The 23161-nt window shown below is 43.3% G+C and overlaps 1 protein-coding gene and 2 long non-coding RNA genes across 5 annotated transcripts; 2 read left to right on the top strand and 1 right to left on the bottom strand.

Moving 5' to 3' along the window:
* Positions 1-352: 352 nt before the first annotated feature.
* Positions 353-835, top strand: LOC123727336 (uncharacterized). Its single transcript, XR_006759289.1, has 3 exons — positions 353-398; positions 490-737; positions 769-835. It is a non-coding gene; the product is annotated as an uncharacterized lncRNA (long non-coding RNA).
* Positions 836-2940: 2105 nt separating this feature from the next.
* On the bottom strand, positions 2941-19558 carry LOC106572465 (DNA (cytosine-5)-methyltransferase 3A). 3 transcript variants are annotated; one of them, XM_014146675.2, is made up of 25 exons: positions 19476-19558; positions 17699-17846; positions 16896-17041; positions 16494-16716; positions 14563-16370; positions 13276-13447; positions 12433-12534; positions 11416-11483; positions 10534-10689; positions 9840-9923; positions 9572-9724; positions 9370-9477; positions 9079-9211; positions 8733-8834; positions 8577-8618; positions 8365-8444; positions 8098-8210; positions 7730-7998; positions 7364-7509; positions 7031-7121; positions 6669-6817; positions 6414-6499; positions 4526-4595; positions 4191-4309; positions 2941-3932 (listed from the first exon to the last, which is right to left on the bottom strand). In XM_014146675.2, the coding sequence occupies exons 2-25, from the start codon at positions 17826-17828 to the stop codon at positions 3791-3793; spliced, it is 4692 nt and encodes a 1563-aa protein (XP_014002150.1). In that variant the 5' UTR covers positions 17829-17846; positions 19476-19558; the 3' UTR covers positions 2941-3790. The 3 variants fall into 3 exon arrangements, with proteins under 3 accessions (XP_014002150.1, XP_014002152.1, XP_014002151.1); XM_014146676.2 differs by having other exon boundaries at positions 2942-3932; positions 12433-12492; XM_014146677.2 differs by lacking the exon at positions 10534-10689.
* On the top strand, positions 18741-19983 carry LOC123727335 (uncharacterized). The gene is made up of 2 exons (XR_006759288.1): positions 18741-19067; positions 19500-19983. It is a non-coding gene; the product is annotated as an uncharacterized lncRNA (long non-coding RNA).
* The last annotated feature ends 3178 nt before the right edge of the window (positions 19984-23161 follow it).

Below are 23161 nucleotides of genomic sequence, written 5' to 3'. Positions count from 1 at the left end.
AAATTAATAAGGCCAGCATTTTATGTACGTAAATCACAGTCCAGACGGTGTTCAACTGATGGTGCTTATTAAAAACAGAAATGGTAAGAAAAAACACATTTGGTATCGAGTATGTGTTCGGTCTCTGAGTTAAGAGAAGTTTGATGTCAGTCACCACACTGACACACAGCATGAAAGGAAGGTATGGAACTGACACACAGCATGAGAGGAAGGTATGGAACCGACACACAGCACGAGAGGAAGGTATGGAACCGACACACAGCACGAGAGGAAGGTATGGAACCGACACACAGCACGAGAGGAAGGTATGGAACCGACACACAGCACGAGAGGAAGGTATGGAACCGACACACAGCACGAGAGGAAGGTATGGAACCGACACACAGCATGAGAGGAAGGTATGGAACCGACACACAGCATGAGAGGAAGGTATGGAACCGACACACAGCATGAGAGGAAGGTATGGAACCGACACAGCATGAGAGGAAGGTATGGAACCGACACACAGCATGAGAGGAAGGTATGGAACCGACACACAGCATGAGAGGAAGGTATGGAACCGACACACAGCATGAGAGGAAGGTATGGAACCGACACACAGCATGAGAGGAAGGTATGGAACCGACACACAGCATGAGAGGAAGGTATGGAACCGACACACAGCATGAGAGGAAGGTATGGAACCGACACACAGCATGAGAGGAAGGTATGGAACCGACACACAGCATGAGAGGAAGGTATGGAACCGACACACAGCATGAGAGGAAGGTATGGATGCTGGAGGGGAACAAGGGTTCAAAACTAAACTGATAATGAGTTAAGAATCTCAATAACCCCAAATGACAAACAGTACTTATGATTTCAGAATGTAGAGTAACTTCAAGTTGTTCTATGAAAGATGGTTGTGTTGTGATATATTTCAACAAACTTGTTGCGAGAGATGAACAGAACAGTGCGGTTAAAACCATCACTTCAACTTAACACAGTCTACTGGTCATAACAGCACACGTCCAACACAGGCATGAAACCGAAGTGGGTATTTTATGACTAGGCCCTCCATGTGACCTTCATCAACACCCTAAGAACATACAAGGGAATTTTAAAATAGTTGCTTTCAAACTTACACGCTGCCTGTCTGATTTACTGAAAGGATTACGAGACAACGTTTATGATGTATTCCTTTCCTCAGAGCTTTGTCCAGCTCCCTTTGAAATATTAAAGAATTAATAATAATTACAGGAGAAAAATAGTTCTACACATGTGTTGTTCCTGGGTTTTAAACAGTTGTTTAGTAGGCATTTGCAATTAAAACCGTTCCTCTGCCCATTGCTCCAAGAGAGAGGGAGAATGTCCACATCTTACTATTTAAATCAAAGCTGTTAGGACTGGCTTTCAGCAACTTTTTCTTTGAAGAAAAAAAGCATGCATTATACAGTGAGGGGAAAAAAGTATTTGATCCCCTGCTGATTTTGTACGTTTGCCCACTGACAAAGAAATGATCAGTCTATAATTTTTATGGTAGGTTTATTTGAACAGTGAGAGACAGAATAACAACAAAAATCCAGAAAAACGCATGTCAAAAATGTTATAAATTGATTTGCATTTTAATGAGGGAAATAAGCATTTGACCCCCTCTCAATCAGAAAGATTTCTGGCTCCCAGGTGTCTTTTATACAGGTAACGAGCTGAGATTAGGAGCACACTCTTAAAGGTAGTGCTCCTAATCTCAGCTTGTTAACCTGTATAAAAGACACCTGTCCACAGAAGCAATCAATCAATCAGATTACAAACTCTCCACCATGGCCAAGACCAAAGAGCTCTCCAAGGATGTCAGGGACAAGATTGTAGACCTACACAAGGCTGGAATGGGCTACAAGACCATCGGCAAGCAGCTTGGTGAGAAGGTGACAACAGTTGGTGCGATTATTCGCAAATGGAAGAAACACAAAAGAACTGTCAATCTCCCTCGGCCTGGGGCTCCATGCAAGATTTCACCTCGTGGAGTTGCAATGATCATGAGAACGGTGAGGAATCAGCCCAGAACTACACGGGAGGATCTTGTCAATGATCTCAAGGCAGCTGGGACCATAGTCACCAAGAAAACAATTGGTAACACACTACGCCGTGAAGGACTGAAATCCTGCAGCGCCGGCATGGTCCCCCTGCTCAAGAAAGCACATATACATGCCCATCTGAAGTTTGCCAATGAACATCTGAATGATTCAGAGGACAACTGGGTGAAAGTGTTGTGGTCAGATGAGACCAAAATGGAGCTCTTTGGCATCAACTCAACTCGCCGTGTTTGGAGGAGGAGGAATGCTGCCTATGACCCCAAGAATGACCCCACCGTCAAACATGGAGGTGGAAACATTATGCTTTGGGGGTGTTTTTCTGCTAAGGGGACAGGACAACTTCACCGCATCAAAGGGACGATGGACGGGCCATGTCCGTCAAATCTTGGGTGAGAACCTCCTTCCCTCAGCCAGGGCATTGAAAATGGGTCGTGGATGGGTATTCCAGCATGACAATGACCCAAAACACACGGCCAAGGCAACAAAGGAGTAGCTCAAGAAGAAGCACATTAAGGTCCTGGAGTGGCCTAGCCAGTCTCCAGACCTTAATCCCACAGAAAATCTGTGGAGGGAGCTGAAGGTTCGAGTTGCCAAACGTCAGCCTCGAAACCTTAATGACTTGGAGAAGATCTGCAAAGAGTGGGACAAAATCCCTCCTGAGATGTGTGCAAACCTCGTGGCCAACTACAAGAAACGTCTGACCTCTGTGATTGCCAACAAGGGTTTTGCCTCCAAGTACTAAGTCATGTTTTGCAGAGGGGTCAAATAATTATTTCCCTCATTAAAATGCAAATCATCTTATAACATTTTTGACATGCGTTTTTCTGGATTTTTTGGGGGTTATTCTGTCTCTCACTGTTCAAATAAACCTACCATTAAAATTATAGACTGATCATTTCTTTGTCAGTGGGAAAACATACAAAATCAGCAGGGGATCAAATACTTTCTTCCCTCACTGTATATAGTATCCACATGCTTGACTATATCACCCAAATTAAAGCCTATAGATGGCAAGTGAGACAATGTAAGTCAAAATGTGTGTCCTGTGACCAACTCTATCATTAAAAACCTAAACATACTCTAGCACCACAGAGAGAATAACAATGGTGAATATTGGCCAAGTTAAAATACAAACAAACACTCAAGGCACATTTTCTGCCTTAGTTTGAATATGAATTTCAGATTTTCAATTCTCAGGATCTTTTTTTCCAAACAAGTAAGAAAACATTAGAGGGTTCAGTCATATTTACAAGTGAATAGGATTTTATGACTATTTATAAAATGTAATTAAAATACAGAAAACTGCAGATTTAAGACACAGATCAGTACTGAGGTAGATAGTGGGCAGGGTTTGAGGTCCGATCTCACCATCATTGACCAAATGTAAACAAAACATCAAATACATGATTGACAAATGTGAACTACTCCAGACAAACCGAAATAACCAAAAAGTGTCAGTGCATTGGGAATACTGTGATCCTATGACCACACTGCATTGAAACAGCTGCTCATTAACTGAAAACAAATAAAACAGACAATACAGACAGTGGTACAAAAAGACTAAGATGATTAAGGTCAGTCTGATAAACACAGGATAATTTCATTCACTGAGAAGCAGGGCAGGATAAGTATACTGTTTTTATCCTCCCCTCTCCAACAATCAGCCATTTCATGTTGCTGTTGTTGTTTACAGTGTAGCATACAGGAACGTGAGGTTCCTACTCACAGGCAAAGTAGTCCTTGAGTGGAGCGAAGAGGTGCCTGATAACTGGTACACTCCATGATCGGCCCAGTACTTTTTGCCGCTGGCTCCGACCCATGTTGTTGACATCAGTGTAATGCTTGGGAAAGCCAAAGATCCTGCAGGAAGGTCAATCACATAACGTGGAAAATGTTAGAACAATGTCAAAACAACCTGAAGGTAAGTGTATTTGTACCAGAAATGACAGATTACATTCCGTTAACTAAGACCATTGACAAGTGAGAGCCGTATCCATGAACAGTCATGGTATAAGAATGGTAACGATAACAAATTAAAACAATGTTAATACACTGTAATCACTTCTATATTCTACGCTGTCCACCCCTACCCTTTTACTATCAATAATAAAGGCTTACTTCTCCATCTCTGTGCACCAAAGGTAGTCCTCCTTGCCATTAAAGTCGACAGGTAGGGGTCCCATCTTCCCCTGTCTGATGGAGTTGGACTTGGTGGTGATGGTACGAATTTTGTTATACTATAAGGGAAAGAACAGACATAACAATCACAGCTTTAACCATGTTTCAAATATGGACATCCCATCTGATGCTAGAAACTCATTCATACATATGAAAATATACATTAGAATTAATCTGAACTTCAAACTTTTAACTTCAACCTCTCTTGCCAGTGAAGAACTGATGGCTCAACTGAATTATAAAACCATCTAAATCGCAAGAGCTTATTAGTGTACCTTGGCCGTGCGTCCAAGCTCCAGACAATCCTGCAGGTTCACCTTGTCATCCAGAGAGGTAGCTAGAGGTCTAAGGAGAGAAACACACAGTCAGTGAACTCTCTGCCAAACCATCTTAAAGTAATTTTACTTCATGTAGATGAGTTGAACATAAGAAAAACAACATGATATTGAGAGTGCATGTGTTAGTGTTTATCAGTAGGAGTGTGTGTAGATGTATGGGGATGTGTCTATGTGTTAGTTGTATATACAGTTGAAGTCAGAAGTTTACATACACCTTAGCCAAATACATTTAAACTCCGTTTTTCACAATTCCTGACATTTGATCAGGGTAAAAATTCCCTGTCTTAGGTCAGTTAGGATCACCAATTTATTTTAAGAAAGTGAAATGTCAGAATAATAGTAGAGTGATTTTATTTCAGCTTTTATTTATTTATTTCACATTCCCAGTGGGTCAGAAGTTTACATACACTCAATTAGTATTTGGTAGCATTGCCTTTAAATTGTTTAACTACGGTCAAACGTTTCAGGTAGCCTTCCACAAGCTTCCCACAATAAGTTGGGTAAATTTTGGCCCATTCCTCCTGACAAAGCTGGTGTAACTAAGTCAGGTTTGTAGGCCTCCTTGCTCGCACACACTTTTTCAGTTCTGCCCACAAATTTTCTATAGGATTGAGGTCAGGGCTTTGTGATGGCCACTCCAATACCTTGACTTTGTTGTCCTTAAGCCATTTGCCACAACTTTGGAAGTATGCTTGGGGGCATTGTCTATTTGGAAGACTAATTTGCGACCAAGCTTTAACTTCCTGACTGATGTCTTGAGATGTTACTTCAATATATCCACATAATTTTTCTACCTCATGATGTCAGCTATTTTGTGAAGTGCACCAGTCCCTCCTGCAGCAAAGCACCCCCACAACATGATGCTGCCACCCCGGTGCTTCACGGTTGGGATGGTGTTCTTCGGCTTGCAAGACTCCCCCTTTTTACTCCAAACATAACAATGGTCATTATGGCCAAACAGTTCTATTTTTGTTTCATCAGACCAGAGGACATTTCTCCAAAAAGTAGGATCTTTGTCCCCATGTGCAGTTGAAAACAGTAGTCAGGCTTTTTTTAATGGTGGTTTTGGAGCAGTAGCTTCTTCCTTGCTGAGCGGCCTTTCAGGTTATGTCGATATAGGACTCGTTTTACTGTGGATACTGCTACTTTTGTACATGTTTCCTCCAGCATCTTCACAAAGTCCTTTGCTGTTGTTCTGGGATCAATTTGCACTTTTCGCACCAAAGTACGTTAATCTCTAGGAGACAGAACGCTTCTCCTTCCTGAGCGGTATGACGGCTGCATGGTCCCATGGACTTGCATACTATTGTTTGTACAGATGAACGTGGTACCTTCAGGCGTTTGGAAATTGCTCCCATGGATGAACCAGACTTGTCGAGGTCTACAATTTTTTTTCTGAGGTCTTGGCTGATTTCTTTTGATTTTCCCATGATGTCACGCAAAGAGGCACTGAGTTTGAAGGTAGGCCTTGAAATACATCCACAGATAGACCTTCAATTGACTCAAATTATGTAAATTAGCCTATCAGAAGCTTCTAAAGTCATGACATCATTTTCTGGAATTTTCCAAGCTGTTTAAAGGCACAGTCAATTTAGTGTATGTAAACTTCTGACCCACTGGAATTGTGATACAGTGAATTATAAGTGAAATAATCTGTCTGTAAACAATTGTTGGAAAAATTACATGTGTCATGCACAAAGTAGATGTCCTAACCGACTTGCCAAAACTAGTTTGTTAACAAGAAATTTGCAGAGTGGTTGAAAAACGAGTTTTAATGACTCCAACCTAAGTGTATGTAAACTTCCGACTTCAACTGTATGTTTACCTGTTCATGCCCGGGAGGTTTCCCCAGAAGTAGCGAGCTCTGTGAGCTGGGCTCACTTTTACTGCATCGATCAGGATGGGATTGCACTGGAAACAGATGAGATTATTAGTCATTATGAAATGAATACGCAAACATACAGGAAAATGTATTGACCACAGAGAGAGTGAGAAAGAGCCAGAGAGTGAAAGACGGAGAGAGACAGGCCTCATTGACCATGAAATAGCGTCTTCTTATAGAAATACCTAGTATTTTTACCTCAAGGAAGCGACAGATGTCAGCCTTGTCATGACCGCTCATGGCCACCACATTTTCAAAGAGCCAGAAGAATGGCCGATCATCATCTTCCCTTGGCCTCATCATGGTCAGCATCCTGTAATATTCAAAGAACAGCCTGCCTGTGCCCTCTGGAAACAGAGACAGAGAAAACCAATGAAACATCATTAAAACACTTTTACTAGGCCAATGGAAAGGTAAGCATGTACATGTAACAGTTGGCTACTCCGTTAACTGCTGATAAAATAATGTGAAAACGGACTGGATAAAGTGCTTCAGACATTTGCTCTCTACATTGTCTAGTAGAAGCACTCTTTTTACTTTGAAGTCAGGAGGTTCCTTACCAAATAAGCCCTTCCGAGCAGGGTTGACACAGGCCAGGTCGTTGCAGGGGCTTCCTCCAATCAGGAGGTCAAAAGGACCCCATTCAGCCAGCTAAAGCAAACACACAGACACACAAAGGTTACACTCTTAGAAAAAAGGGTTCCAAAAGGAAAGGGTTCTACCTGGAACCAAAAAAGGGTTCTTCAAAGGGTTCTCCTATGCGGACAGCTGGAGAACCCGTTTAGGTTCTAAATAGCACATTTTTGTAGAGAATGACCATAGGAGTGTGTGTGTGTGTTGTAATGTGTTCTAACATGAATGTGTGTGTGTGTGTGTGTGTATGCTGAACTCACATGTTTCCTGGTGATGGTGCGTACGTCGTTGATATGCTCTATCTGGCCCTGGTGTTTGATCATACCCACAGCAATCGAGTCCCCACAGATCTCAGAGGCAATGTAGCGTTTTATGATGAAGCCCAGGTCTTTGAGCACCAGGTACCCTACAAGAGCACAATGGTCATACACAGCCACCCAACACTATTAACCACACCTAAAAAAGACACAGCAAGAACCAAACCCTGACCTTTCTGCACACAGTAACCTGTCAGATAACAGAAGAAACACCTGCTATTGCATATATCCTCATACAACACATCACAATCACTCATCTGTAACAATCTCCCCAAGAAGAATGAAAGCCCATATTGAGAATGTACAAACCTGTGGCAATCCCATCAAAGAGAGACAATACCCGGATGGGTCTGCGTTGATGTGCAGGGATGGAGGGATACATCCTGTGGGGTTCAAATTCGAGGGCACTGTTGTTGACGAAGAACTCTTGAACACGCACGCTCCAGTCAGGCCGTAGCTTGAGTGATCCGTTGCACTGGGATGGTAAGCACATGAAGCAGCTCCATGGGTCCACGTCCTTCAGCTGGTTAAAGGTTCCATCGCCAACCAAAAAGTTCAGGCAGTCCTTACAGAAACACCTGAGAGAGGAAGAGAACGACAGAGAGGATATACATGTAAAAGAGGAAATGGGAGTGACAGAAGAGAGAGGGGAAAGTGTACTCTTGAGCAGTGCTTACCTGCAACAGCTGGCATTGCCACACAGAATGACCTCTTGGCCAGAACAACAAACAGTGCAGTAGGACTGGTAGCCATCTTCGTCGTATCTGTACAAAGTCTCAATAAAGTTCTCCTGTAAAGGTTACAAGGGACAGCTTTACCATGGGGACGAGGGTAATTAATGTCAACAATCTTTCAAATGATAAGCAGACATGACCTAACATGTCTACGTTTACATAAATAAACTGAACAGTCATTAAGGGAATAAGAAGACGCAGTTGGTTTACCTTACACTTCTGGCAGAGACTCCCTTCAAACAGTGGGTGGAAGGTGTGGATTTGTGGGGTTCCACATGATAAACAGAATTCTGAGGTGATACAATAATTAATTGTATACATTAGTATAGTAAAATGACTGATTCCATTATATGCCATCTTTCAAAAGCGCAGAGAAATACAGAGCAAGAAAGTACAATTACAGTGGAAAGAAATCGAAATACCTTCAATTTTCTTGCCTTTCATAACCTTTTGTACCATTGCCCCTGTGAACAACAAAAAAGGAATTTAATTTATGTAAATATAATTATTTAGTGACAGAGTAATTAGAAAAACTGCCCTCATTAATGAATATGGATTACGGTGGGTATAGGACTTACCTCTGCTGTAGACCAGATTCCCAGAGGATGGTCTCTTCTTATTCACATACTTCTTCTTAGATGGGGGTTGGTAGTCTGAGTCTGAAGATTCTGCCATCAAATCTTTGGGAATGAAACAAAACAAAAAGAAACTGAGATGACCTGCTAATACAAGTGTAATTACAGTGTTACTACACAGGAATAAGTGTTACCCTGTTGTGGAAATATAATAGAAGCAACACAAAGCACTACGGGGTGAAGTTTCACCTAGGTACAGAGCTTGGTCAGCTTCCCCTCCCCCAATCCTCTTTAACCATTTTAGGGGAGATCACCGTTTAGGAGCAACTTCAATCTAAATCACACATACCAGCGGCTGGGGGGTTGAACCCATCTGGTCCAGTGGGCTGGAATCCACTGTGGGCCCAGTCCAGCATCAACTTAAGCTCCTCTTGTTTATTCCCCGCTGCAAGAAAGAACTTCTCACAGCGTTCACCAGCCAACTGCATAGACATGAAATATGAGTGGTGAGTGAGTGATGTGGTGCTTTGTGGTATTATACAGTATGGAATATTGTGATATATATGTTAAGGTAATAAACAGTGATGTACAGAGCTTTACATTAGAATGTTATACAGTGATAAAATAATTCCAGCCCTACCTCAAGGACCTGGTAGATGGCATCTTTGTAGGTGGGAAAGCTGGCATAGGAATTCTTGCAGAAGCACTTTGCAAAAGCTGCAAAATGCAGAAGCCTCTCTGTACAGATCTGAAACACAAAACAAAGGAAGGATTCAGATTAAACATCAATCTGTTCTGCAGATTAATCTTGTTATTTACAACGAGTCAAGTCAAGTCCTCACCTCGGAAAACATGCTGTCTCCAAACCACTCTACCCGGCGCATGGATACAGGCGGTGTTTTGTTGGACTTCCAGAGCACCACCAGTCCAGGCCACCAGGAGAAGCACTTCACCTTTCCCCACACCAGCTCTCCAGTGGGGAAACCCTTCCCATCCTACAGGGTGAGACCCCGGGAGATGGAGGGTTATTCACATGGGTTTACATGATAAGGAAGCATGTTGCCATGCATAGAAAATATTTGTGATACTAATTGTCGTAAAAGTAGGAACCTGGTAATCAACGCCCTTCTTTGCTGCCCTGCGACTCGGAGGAGACACATTGGATGCTGATGTTTGATTCGCATTCTTCAGGGGCTGAAAATCAAAAATATTTATGCTTGAATACAGATAAAATAGTCTGAAGACAATGACAAACACATTTACAGATTAACCAGAAAAATGTAAACAAAAACACTTGAAAGGTTGTCTAATGTGTGACTACAATTGTAAATATCCTTTAATAATTTTTTATATATATACACACATGTAATACACTACTCTGGTACTTGGTTTGTCAGCATTTATTTAAGCGACCCAATCCAGCTGACCATGGTGCACAATTTCAGAGTATTTAGAATGATAAAGGTGAGGAAATGGGAGACTACCATGTCCATAAAAAGTGTTAGAAGGGAAGTCAGAATGTTAGAAGCCGAATCACAAGAGCCACGCACAGCAATGATGATGTGCCAATGACAGCCAAGCACACCCTTATAACGAAATATACATGTTCTCTTGCCTTTTACTGTCCCATTCGCCAGAGGGGCTCTCCTACAGGCTGGTGGGCGAAGATATATGAGGACGGGCTCATTATTATGGTTGGAATGGAATTAATCCATGTGTTTGATACCGTAGCCATTACAATGAGCCTGTCCTCAGGTATCTCTGCCCACCAACCATCACAGGTAGGAGCTCTGACAGTACCTACCGTCGCAGCCTCGGACTCCTGGTCCTTTTTGCTGTCGTTGTCAAGAACCTGTGGCTTGGCCCAGGCACCAGCACCGGCACCAGCATGAAATACAGTTCTCGCCTCTGGCTTCTGGCGTAAGCTGCTCTCCCAGCCATAAATGCCCTTAATGTCGCCCTGAGGGACAACACACATGCACACACACACATTACACACATCGCGCACACACACACACACACATTTACGCATTCAAGCACTCACACACACACTCACCTTCTCACATCCAATAACTAGCCCACTACTACAAACCATAAAGCAGACCCACGTGAAAAAAATGGAAATAAAAATAAGATAAAAAAAGCTACTGATGAGGTTAGTTTGTTAGACAAGGGTGAAAAGCTGGCATGCACTTGTCAAAGGCAGAGTTTAAGGTTTTTGAATTCAAAGAATGTAAATTCTTAAAGAATGGTTGATTGGACAAGCAACAGCAGTGTTAAGCATACTGCTGACCTCTATTTAACGAGGCCTGTAGAAAAAAGTTTACCATAATGTCAAGATTTGGAGACATCCATGCACACAAAAGATCCATGAACGCTTTGCTTTGTTTGATTTGAAAGAATGATATTGTTTCCATTGTCAGGTGTTGTCACATGCAGTTTATTTGGGGTTTAATTTGTCACCCCCCCACTACAGCAAGGTAAGAACATAGTAAAAACAAGCACAGGCTCCAATATCGATGTCTGTTTTCTACCGGGAAGCTCTGTTATGCGAAGTTGATTATGAGTCCCAACAAAACAATAACGTCACTCTTAGCTAAATCTTAAGTTACCATATTTGTCGAATTGGTTCACCCAATACTGCCAGACATGAAATAAAGAAAGAAAAAAGAATACTAAACATTACCTCCATAGTATTTGTCCAAATGACATCATCCTCAACGAACACAGTATTGTCCTCATTCTTTGGTCCATCTACAAACACAAATTGTATTAAACCAAATAACATTTTTTATTCAGAAAATACATGAGTTCTGCCTGAAATTGTCCAAAAGGTGAAAAGACAACGCATAGATAACTAAAAAAACAGGGTTTCATTGAAAAGCATTGAGGGAAATTTGAATTTCAGTTTACTCCCTGCATTGACTGAATTGAAATGGAATTAACCCCAACCATGGGAAGAGCAGTAGGCAAATTGTGAAGCATTCTCTGGTAATGTGTCACCTGTACACTGCTTAAATGGAGTATAAAGGTCCAATACAGCTGTTTTTTATCTCAATAACAAATCATTTCTTAAGTACCCTACAGTGATTGTTTTCAATTAAAATGGTCAAAAAGAAGAAGAAACTCCATCCAACCAAAACAGGCTGAAATTTCAGGCAGTCTTTTCAAACAGCTCTTAAACTAAAAGGGCATTATTATCGTTTTCACAATTTCACAGTATCATTTCAACCTCATAGCGTGGAAATACATAGAAAACACAGGAAAATCACTGCACTGGGCTTTAAAGGGGTCAATCAGCAGTTGAAACAATAACAAAGTGTCGTCCCCGCCACTGTTTCGGTAGAAATCTGAGGGACAGAGCTGGAGAAATGGAACCACTTTAAAATTCATAGACAAGTCTATGGATTCAAGGACTGACCATCCATGATATCAACATTATCATTTTAAGGCAAACATTACAGTGTTTGCTTACATTTACAAACATTGGAGTAAAACAAGCTTATATTTTGGGTTCTGATAGGAAAAGACAGTTGAACTAAGCTCATGAGGCATTTAGAAGTTATATTCTTCAGGAATCAATGGGAATATATCATTCATTTATAAGTCCAAATATGGATGTAGCAACTGCTGATTTCCCCTTTAAGTGATCTAGATGATTACCAAATGACCATCTTCAGTAACTGTCAATATCTTTTCTTACTGATTATCTTCTGCAGCCGCACTGTGCATGGCTTCACTGTCCCATTAAGGTAATTCCCCTCTGGAAAACAACACATTGATGCTTCCATTATTAACAGGGATCCTGTGATAGAAGTATGTGAAACACAGAGAATCAATGGACAGTGAAAGATTACAACCCATATACTACTGTAATATGGCATCATGACTACAATATTAGATGATTAGATTTGTAGCTGTTTTGGTGCTGTGTAGGGTGTCATGTCAAAATGCACTTTTGCTCTCAAAGCTTGTGCATACCAGACAATGCTAATGGCACCACACACATGCAGAGATGATGACAAATGGTTTCTAATATGTGACAGTGCCCATGTCAGGGTATTTGCATGCACATGTTTTGAAATTCATATGAGAGGCATACAATTACAGCTAACTCAACCAATGGTATGGTATGTTGATAGTTTCCCCTCTATGATAATACCATCCCCTTTAAATAACAATAATGATTTCTCACAAAAAAATATAAATCTGTCTATTCACTCTGTTAAACTTACACAACAACTTCTATAAGACTGTCCAGAAATGTAAACGTGAAGCATGCTCATGCTACCCTAACAATGGAGAGCTACCGCCATCCTGTACATCTCAACCCATTAAAGCTAACCCTTTCATGTGCTAATCCACGTGATAAGCTGCTTATCGGTACACACACAAACTAATGCTAAACCAAAATGGAGCTGTACCTTAAAAAAGCATTTGAGTGCTCTTGTGGGTACTACTCAACACATTATTAATACACTTCATTATTATAATTATATCACATTCTATTAAATTCCTATCCCAGTCCCCTGATGAAATAACGTACCTGATGGAATCTTTCTGGAACGACCTCGATTTTTCTTCTTCCTGCCAAGCCCGTTGACACTGTTGTTGTCTGAGAGAGTGCTATCACTGGTAAGGTCTACTTCCTGAATGGAGTCCAGCTCACTCTCTGTCACACTGTCAGCGAACTGGGCAGCATCCCCATTCTCCACAGCCTGAGAACACAGACACAAATAATATAGATGCAGATACTGACTGACTGACTGACTGACTGACTGACTGACTGACTCTCACACACACACACACACACACACACACACACACACACACACACACACACACACACACACACACACACACACACACACACACACACTGCCTTTGGAAAGTATTCAGAACCCTTGACTTTTTCCACACACAGCCTTAATCTAAAATTGGTTACATTTTTCCCCCACATCAATCAACACACAATAGCCCATAATGACAAAGCAAAAACAGGGTATTAGAATTTTTTGCTAATATTTTTTTTTAAATAAAACCGAAATATCACATTTACATAAGTATTCAGACCCTTTACTCAGTGCTTTGTTGAGGCACCTTTGGTAGCGATTACAGCCTCGAGTCTTCTTGGGTATGACGGTACAAGCTTGGCACAACTGTATTTGGGGAGTTTCTCCCATTCTTCTCTGCAGATTCTCTCAAGCTCTGTCAGGCTGGATGGGGAGCGTTGCTGCACAGCTATTTTCAGGTCTCTCCAGAGATGTTCAATCGGGTTCAAGTCCGGGCTCTGGCTGGGCCACTCAAGGACATTCAGAGACTTGTTCCGAAGCCACTCCTGCATTGTCTTGGCTGTGTGCTTAGGGTCGTTGTGTGCTTAGGTGTACCTTCACCCCAGTCTGAGGTCCTGAGCGCTCTGGAGTAGGTTTGCATCAAGGATCTCTCTGTACTTTGCTCCATTCATCTTTGCCTCGATCCTGACTATTCTCCCAGTCCCTGCCACAACTATGCTTCATCGTAGGGATGGTGCAAGGTTTCCAGGAGTCTCATAGCAAAGGGTCTCAATACTGTAAATAACGTATCTAAAAATACATCTAAAACCCTGTTTTGGCTTTGTCATTCTGGGGTATTGTGTGTTGATTGCTGAGGAAATGTTTTTATTTAATCCATTTTAGATTAAGGCTGTAACGTAACAAAATGTGGAAAAAGTCAAGGGGTCTGAATACTTTCCAAAGGCACTGTAAGTACATAAATGGGACAGTACCAACGCAATAACTTCCATGCAGGCATGCAATGACATACAAGTGTGTGATGCTTCTCATCTTTCACATACCTGTGTGAAGACCTTCTGAGCTTCAAGTGGGGGGCAGGGCATGGCTAAGAGGGTCAAAACAAGTTTCCTGAAGATGGTGGTCGACCCAGAAGCCTTCAGCACAGTGCTCCAATGTTGCTCCAGTGAGGGTGCTGCCGAGTCATTCTGGACCCCTCCATCACATCTGTTTTCTCCCTCGTCCCCCTCTCCCTCCTCTGCCAGCTGGTATTCCAGGAACTCCTTGTTCAACTGGCTGATCTCCTCGGGTGAGCTGCAGAGCCCCAATTTGGCCCCCAGCTCTCCCACAGCCTTCCCCGTGACCTTCAGCCTGCCCTGAGGGCTCAGTAGCTGGGCCATGCTCCTCAACACACCGTCACTAAGAGGCAGCCCCTCCGCCACGCTGGCTGTGAGCGCTGTGTAGAAGGACAGAGCCTGTTCCTGTAATAACTTCAGGGCTTCACTTCCTGTCTCTGATAACTCACACAGAAAGTCCTCCACTACAGCCCCACCCACGTTCAGTTCTGCCCCTGCCAGGTGGAACTTTGTGGTCTTGAGGAGAAAGGTGTCACGTTCCTTGAGGAAGTCCACGACGGCTTGAGGACGGAGGAAACTGGAGGCATAGGAGCGCAGGAGGCCGCTGGCATCCTGTAGGATCTGCACCAAGTCAGCCCGGGCTGAGCCCTCATGGTGATGCAGTCGCTCCTGGAAGACACGGAGAGGCTCTAGGGCCTGGTCCAGAAACATGAAGATAGCCCTGAGTTTGGGATCCTGCAGCTGTGTGCAGATGAGCTTAGCTTTATTATCTATGTTATCCTCTTTGTTACAGGAGCTGAAGTGGGAGATGAGATCGGTCCACATTCCCAAAACCTTCCTGACTAACATGCAGAAGTTAAGGCAGCAGGTGGTGAGGGGAAGGGTGAGGCCATCAGTACCGCTAATGCTGGAAAACAGTTCCTTCAGGTTGTCATCCTTGGTGGAGCAGGAGGAGTAGTGGGAGTAGATATCTACAATAAGCTCCTGGGCCTGAGTGGAGAGCTCCGACACCCCAGCATGGCAGGCTGCATCAGCCACTCCATACAGCCCACTTAGCACCACTATGTTGGGGTTGAGTTCCCTGAGTTGTGAGCATATTGGCTCTGAGGCAGAACCATTACCATCTGAGTAGAGAGCAGCGAGGTTAGCTGCAGGAAGCCCAAACCTCTCCAAGGTCTCCACCAGAGCTGCAGCTGTTTTCTCTCCAGCATTGCCATCATCTGGAGGCTGCAGAACATCCAACAGCCTGATGCAGTGCCTGGCTGCCTTTTCATCAAAATACCCCACTAGAACTACGGAAGCCATGTCAGTTTGCCCTAGCACCACTCCTCCGTACATGTATATGCAGTAAGGAGTCTTTTGGCAGGCACTCACTATGTCCTCTGGGTACTGTAGTCCCAGGACATACTGGCCGTATCTGGTAGACACTTGGTCCTCAGCCGCGGAGGGACCAGAGACACAGTTGGCTTGAATGAAGCGAAAGACCAACTCACTACAAGGTGGAAGGTCGCTGCAGCTGCCCTGTCTGCTTTTCCCTGAGTCTGGCGTTAGGGTAACATCACTGGCAGCCAGGGAAAGCTTGCTGTGCTTCTTGGACTGTGAGTGACGCTTCAAGTCAAACAGACCTGAGTGATAGATGTTGAAGTTAAGATCGCACAGACTGCAGTAGGCATAGATCTCTCCCAGAGTGCTGGCCCCCACCCAGGAGTAAGTCTCCCTCCATATATCCTCATAAATAATACGTTTCCTTTGATACTTCCCTAAAGCTTCTTCATCCGTGTTGGTTTCCAACCCCCCTGTCGAAAAAAGGAAAACACAAATAGATTAACACAAAAAGATCAACAATAAGCTATCTTGATTATACGGTCATAAACAGAGCAAATAATATTTCAACCCATTATATGTAAAATAATGAACACCTGATTGACTGGGGCTGCGGCTGGCAGAATTGCAGTCCTCTAGGTGAAGTCTCTGAGGAGAGCGGAAGCGGAATCTGGCAGGCTGGATGTCCTGGCCCTGGCGAGCCTCTACAGGGTTATACACCTGCCCTTTCAGGTTAGCCTGGAAAAAACTCTTGAACCACTTCAGGAATATGAAGTTGGGCTGGAACTTTCCGTTTATCAGCTCCTCCACTGGAACAGGCTAAAGGGGAGGGATTTAGAACAATAAGCAAATAACACAAAGAAACTAAGGGAGAATCCCTCTCCCCATGTATAAAATATTAACATACAATAAAAAATATCCTTGACTTAAATGTGATGGACAAAAAGCTACGGGTGTAAGTAATTTATTTTCAGAAACAAAATGGGGTGTAGTCAAACCTTGGTAACACCAGTCTTGTTGAAGCCAGCTTGGAGCATATTGTAGTTGTGGAGGAAGTCTGACATGTCCTGGGCCTGGAACTTCACTGTGCTCAGGTCGATGCACCCAGGGAAGATCCAGTCCATCAGCTGGCAGTAGCAGGAACCTTCACACCACACCCACACAAAAGACGTTTAAGACCCTCTAGTAACCAGGGAGAGCAGGACAGAATAGCCTGTAGTCTCCAACAGGTCAATCACCAGCTACCAGTAGCTCGCAGCCCAACTATGAGTAACAATTCTGAAAGTACATGCAATTTTCACATTTTCCACCGCAAACTGTCATAATCAAATCTCACAAGTATCAGACACGGCAAGCTCCCAGCTAGTTTCTAACTAACGTAACACTGACATAATCCCACTCCCGATTAGTCACTATTGGCTTAAAAAGACCTACCGAACACAATATCTGACAATTAAATGGCAGAGAACATGGTGCACTACTTTCTCTTGCACACTAAGGACCCGGGGAAGAGTTTGCAGGGGAGAGGAAGAGAAAATAATGGGCCTATTTAAAAGCTAGAAAATAAGGAGTAGATCACGACAGGTTTCATTTTTTTTTTTAAAGTAGCTCTCTTGCAAGAAAAGGTTGGAGGCCCCTGCTGTAGTGAAACGTGTGCTTTTCATCAGACATTAGAGAGAAAGGTACCTGTCCACTAAGTGTCAGGAGTCTACATTTTTCTATATGATAAAAGCATTGTAGACGGCTCTAGGATTCTTGCTATAGCATAGCAATGAAGCTGTGTGACCTAGTGAGACAGTACCTGAGCATATCTGCTCCACCTCGGTGAATTTGATGTCCAGGGTCTTATTGAGCCAGTCCAGCAGTTCAAAACGGCTGCATTTCTCTGCAGTGGCATCAGGGGTCTGGTCCAGGTCCACATTTGTCGCCATTTTTCTGTTATTTAAAAACTGACATAAAAACAGAGACGTTTCACATGGACATTATAGCATTTCTTTCAAATATAACATTTGAACCTCTGTAATCATTTTTTTATAAAAAGTACTGGTTTCAAATGTTATACACCAACAACTAAATGACAATCCTTCTGTATTTAAGACTATATTTTCTTGGGTCAAATTTGTAATTACCAGTGTCACATTTTGATTTCTTGACAACAGTTTATCTGTCATCTGAAGCCATAACAGCCCCCAATCAGGCAAAAAGAAGATCGGGACCACTCTTTCATAGGAAGGTCCAAAGCTCTATGTTGTCATAACAACTGACAAACCTATTCCATAATTAAACCAACCCTGTTCCCCTTCAGGGGGCAGCATGGGGTATTGGGGTAGACAGACCAATTGATGAGGCCACTCAATCTTTTGTTCTACAGAGAAAGGGCTGCTTGACTTTTTGTTGTTGTGTGGCAATAGTCAAAGGACAGTTCTTCTCCAAATCAATCCTACTATTTTACACAACTTATTTCAGTAATATTAGGCTATCCTTTATAAAGGCCTACTGGTTGTACAATATTAAACAGACCCCTTTAAGGGTTCATCATAAGACTGAAGGACTCGGAAAAGGCAAACTGCCAATGCAACGGGTAGTTTATTAGGTTTCATTATTGTGTAAGTATATGGGTGTGTTACATAGGCGAATTCAAATGATCGGATCCATGGGAGAATATTGCAGGCACACGTTTGCAAAACGTGCAAACCACATTGCTTTCCCTGCCTCTGTTAGTTCTGAGTTCGACACGCTGGGTCATCACTAGTTACCATAGCCACAGTCCTAATTTTGGCTAAACGCCTCTTTCTACAATTTATCTTCTTAAAATTTGATTTTAAACCTAACCCTAGCCCGAACCACACTGCTAACCGTAACCTTAAACTACAACCAAAAAGCACATTTTTGTTTGTATGCATTTTTAAGATCTAGCCCATTTCAGCTTTGTGGCTGTGGTAACTAATGATAACCGCCAGCTGGTTTCATTTCTCCCCCTTCCTACGTGTATAAAGAACTTTCGCGGGGTCATTTTTGCCGCGAATGTTCCATGCAAAGGAAGAGCAGAGCAGTCTTTTCTTTATTTTTTCTCCGATACCGGTTATTGCCAGACATGCACACTGCAGCTCAGGATATGGTAATACTGTAGCCTAGCTTCCATTGTCAACAAAGCCGTTGCCTTTGTACTGGTGGGTAATCCAACACGTTATGATACTATGGGCTACTGTACTTTTTTCATCTAATCTTGTTCTTCAGCATTGCCATCTAATATTCCCTAACATACATGTAAACAAATACTGTAGGCCTATTCATTATAAGACAGGGCATTACTTCTACTGACATGGTATCATCAAATGCAGTAGGCTACGGTAACATAGGAGTAAGCATGCCGGTTCCTAGGCAGTTGACTTGTCTTTTGTTCAACCAGTCTTTGTGCTTTTGTTAATAGTTGGTAGTAGACCAATTGGCATACACAATGTTGGCTATAAACAATAAATATACACGTAATCATAGCGTCACCATTCGTGGCGCATGCGAAGTCGTACAGTGGAGAATGATAACTCGTGGCTTTAAAATATGAATCATGGGTCACCTACCTGTGTTGTCCTTCCTCCCCGTAGACTACCACCGGGTTGGAGAACCACGGGCTTCTACCCCGATACTCTCTGATGACGTCTCTCCAACCTGGCTATTCTGATTGGCGGACTGAACGAAAAGGGGACGTCCCGTATTCATACAATGGTAGTAAGAGTAAGAAAAAATGGCAAGGCCCAAATGTTGAAATTGTGCAAAATTATATAATTGTATTTTATTCGCATTTTGATAATGCGTTTGCTCGACGATTTATGGAAACACTGTCGAAAGCTTGTGCGTACTCTCCCGTTGGCGACCGCGGTTGATCGGCGCGAACTTTATTGCCAGTTCTTGACTACATTGGCCGACCAGGGAAAATCAGTCGTGGGCTATAAAGGGCCTCGAGCACGACTGAAAAACCTCCTGACCATATGGATATCACTAGTGCTAGACTTGGACTGAAATAAGTTCGAGTAGAGACCACCCCCCAGGCCGTGGCCATGGTACCCACGTAAGCCCTGGGGTGGTACAGAAGAAAGGGGGCCTTGACCCTAGGCGAAGGGTCCCCCACAACACCCAAGGTACCGGTGGCCACGGTCTGTCAGCGCTGCGGCGCCTAGGGGAGGGATCTCGTCTGGGCCCGAGGGACAGGACGGTTATTGATTCGGAAGAGCAGGAGGAGGCGAGCTTGTACAAAGGACCGAAAACACCTTTTTAACAAAGTGACAATGTTTTCATGTCTTAAAAATGTTTTACTTTTGTTAAATAATTTGTACACATTTTAAATGGCTTTTACAGATTGGATGTTTTACAAGAAAAATTACTTTTATTCATGGTTGTTTCTATTGTTTTTAACAACATGTACTTTTTAACAAATTTAAATGTAATATTCAACTGCTGTGTTTTATGCTTTTATGCCATTTTCTGTCTAGTTTTTTATTTTATTTTTTATTTCACCTTTATTTAACCAGGTAGGCCAGTTGAGAACAAGTTCTCATTTACAACTGCGACCTGGCCAAGATAAAGCAAAGCAGTGCGACAAAAACAACAACACAGAGTTACACATGGAATAAACAAACGTACACAATAGAAAATCTGTATACAGTGTGTGCAAATTAAGTAACGAGGTAAGGCAATAAATAGGCCATAGTGGTGAAGTAATTACAAAATTAATGAGCAATTAACAGTGGAGTGATAGATGTGCAGATGTGCATGTAGAAATACTGCTGTGCAAAAGAGCAGAAAAAAGCAAAAACAAATATGGGGATGTGGTAGGTAGTTGGTTGAATGGGCTATTTACAGATGGGCTGTGTACAGCTGCAGGGATCGGTAAGCTGCTCTGACAGCCGATGCTAGAATTTAGTGAGGGAGATATAAGTCTCCAACTTCAGTGATTTTTGCAATGCGTGCCAGTCATTTGCATTTTTACATTTACATTTTAGTCATTTAGCAGACGCTCTTATCCAGAGCGACTTACAGTAGTGAATGCATACATTTCATTTTTTTTCATTTCATACATTTTTTTCGTACTTGGCCCCCCGTGGGAATCGAACCCACAACCCTGGCGTTGCAAACACCATGCTCTACCAACTGAGCTACGGGGAAGGCAGAGAACTGGAAGGAAAGGCGGCCAAAGAGGTGTTGGCTTTGGGGATGACCAGTGAAATATACCTGCAGAAGCGCGTGCTACGGGTGGGTGTTGCTATGGTGACCAGTAAGCTGAGATAAGGCGGAGCTTTACCTAGCAAAGACTTATAGATGACCTGGAGCCAGTGGGTTTGGCGACGAATATGTAGCGAGGACCAGCCAACGAGAGCATACAGGTCGCAATGGTGGGCAGTATATGGGGCTTTGGTGACAAAATGGATGGCACTGTGATAGACTGCATCCAATTTGCTGAGTAGAGTGTTGGAGGCTATTTTGTAAATGGCATCGCCGAAGTCAAGGATCGGCAGGATGGTCAGTTTTACTGTTTATGTTTGGCAGCATGAGTGAAGGAATGCTTTGTTGTGAAATTGGAAGCCGATTCTAGATTTAATTTTGGATTAGAGATGCTTAATATGAGTCTGGAAGGAGAGTTTACAGTCTTGCCAGACACCTAGGTACTTATAGTTGTCCACATATTCTAAGTCAGAACCGTCCAGAGTTGTGATGCTAGGCGGGTGCCGGCAGCGATCGGTTGAAGAGCATGCATTTAGTTTTACTAGCATTTAAGAGTGGTTGGAGGCCATGGAAGGAGAGTTGTATGGCATTGATGCTCGTTTGGAGGTTTATTAACACAGTGTCCAAAGAAGGGCCAGATGTACAGTATACAGAATGGTGTCGTCTGCGTAGAGGTGGATCAGAGAATCACCCGCAGCAAGTGCGACATCATTGATATATACAGAGAAAAGTGTCGGCCTGAGAATTGAACTCTGTGGCACCCCCATAGAGACTGCCAGAGGTCCGGACAACAGGCCCTCCGATTTGACACACTGAACTCTGTCTGAGAAGTAGTTTGTGAACCAGGCGAGGCAGTCATTAGAGAAACCAAGGCTGTTGAGTCTGCCGATAAGAATACGGTGATTGACAGAGTCGAAAACATTGGCCAGGTCGATGAAGACGGCTGCACAGTACTGTCTTTTATCAATGGTGGTTATGATATCGTTTAGGACCTTGAGCGTGGCTGAGGTGCACTCTTGACCAGCTCGGAAACCGGATTGCATAGTGGAGAAGGTACGGTGGGATTCAAAATGGTCGGTGATCTGTTTGTTCACTTGGCTTTCGAAGACTTTAGAAAGGCAGGGCAGGATGGATATAGGTCTGTAACAGTTTGGGTCTAGAGTGTCCCCCTTTGAAGAGGAGGATGACCGCGGCCGCTTTCCAATCTTTAGGAATCTCAGACGATACGAAAGAGAGGTTGAACAGACTAGTAATAGGGGTTGCGACAATGGCGGCGGATAATTTTAGGAAGAGAGGGTCCAGATTGTCTAGCCCAGCTGATTTGTAGGGATCCAGATTTTGCAGCTCTTTCAGGACATCATCTGTCTGGATTTGGGTGAAGGAGAAGCGGGGGAGCTTGGGCTAGTTGCTGCGGGGGGTGCAGAGCTGTTGGCCGGGGTAGGGGTAGCCAGGTGGAAAGAGTGGCCAGCTGTAGAGAAATGCTTATTGAAATTCTCGATTGTCGTGGATTTATCGGTGGTGACAGTGTTTCCTAGCCTCAGCGCAGTGGGCAGCTGAGAGGAGGTGCTCTTATTCTCCATGGACTTTACAGTGTCCCAAAACTTTTTGGAATTAGTGCTGCAGGATGCAAATTTCTGTTTGAAAAAGCTAGCCTTTGCTTTCCTAACTGACTGTGTATATTGGTTCCTGACTTCCCTGAAAAGTTGCATATGCGGGGACTATTCGAAGCTAGTGCAGTACGCCACAGGATATTTTTGTGCTGGTCAAGGGCAGTCAACCCCCACAGAGACGTCAGGCGGGTCCCCTATGGGGATGTCAGGAGGGTCTCCCAAGGCTTGAGCTTACGGGAAGTTCAGAGGGGCTAGCATGAACCCCAAGCCTGAGACAGGCAGGTCCCACCAAGCAGGGGCTGACAGGGTCTGGACAGCAGACATGGACTTAGACACTGCAGCAGAGACTGGAAGGGGGCTCCCAGGGAGGAGCTTGGAGACATCTTTGAACAGGAGCAGGCTGAATGTCGAAGGTGGGACTAGGAAGATCCCACCAT

This window comes from Salmo salar, chromosome ssa15 (genome assembly GCF_905237065.1).
Source record: "Salmo salar chromosome ssa15, Ssal_v3.1, whole genome shotgun sequence".
Classification (NCBI taxonomy): Eukaryota; Metazoa; Chordata; class Actinopteri; order Salmoniformes; family Salmonidae; genus Salmo; species Salmo salar.
Note: the sequence above shows the minus strand (reverse complement) of the source record. Positions and strands in the feature narration are given on the sequence as shown.

What these genes read in the sequence shown, in the direction of transcription:
- LOC106572465 (XM_014146675.2), bottom strand. Translation starts at nt 17,828, where the DNA reads ATGGCGACAAATGTGGACCTGGACCAGACCCCTGATGCCACTGCAGAG. An exon ending in GTCTCTGCCAGAAGTGTAAG is followed by an intron (nt 8,211 to 8,364) that starts GTAAACCAACTG and finishes TAACCTTTACAG; the next exon opens with GAGAACTTTATTGAGACTTT. An exon ending in GGCAATGCCAGCTGTTGCAG is followed by an intron (nt 7,999 to 8,097) that starts GTAAGCACTGCT and finishes TTCCTCTCTCAG; the next exon opens with GTGTTTCTGTAAGGACTGCC.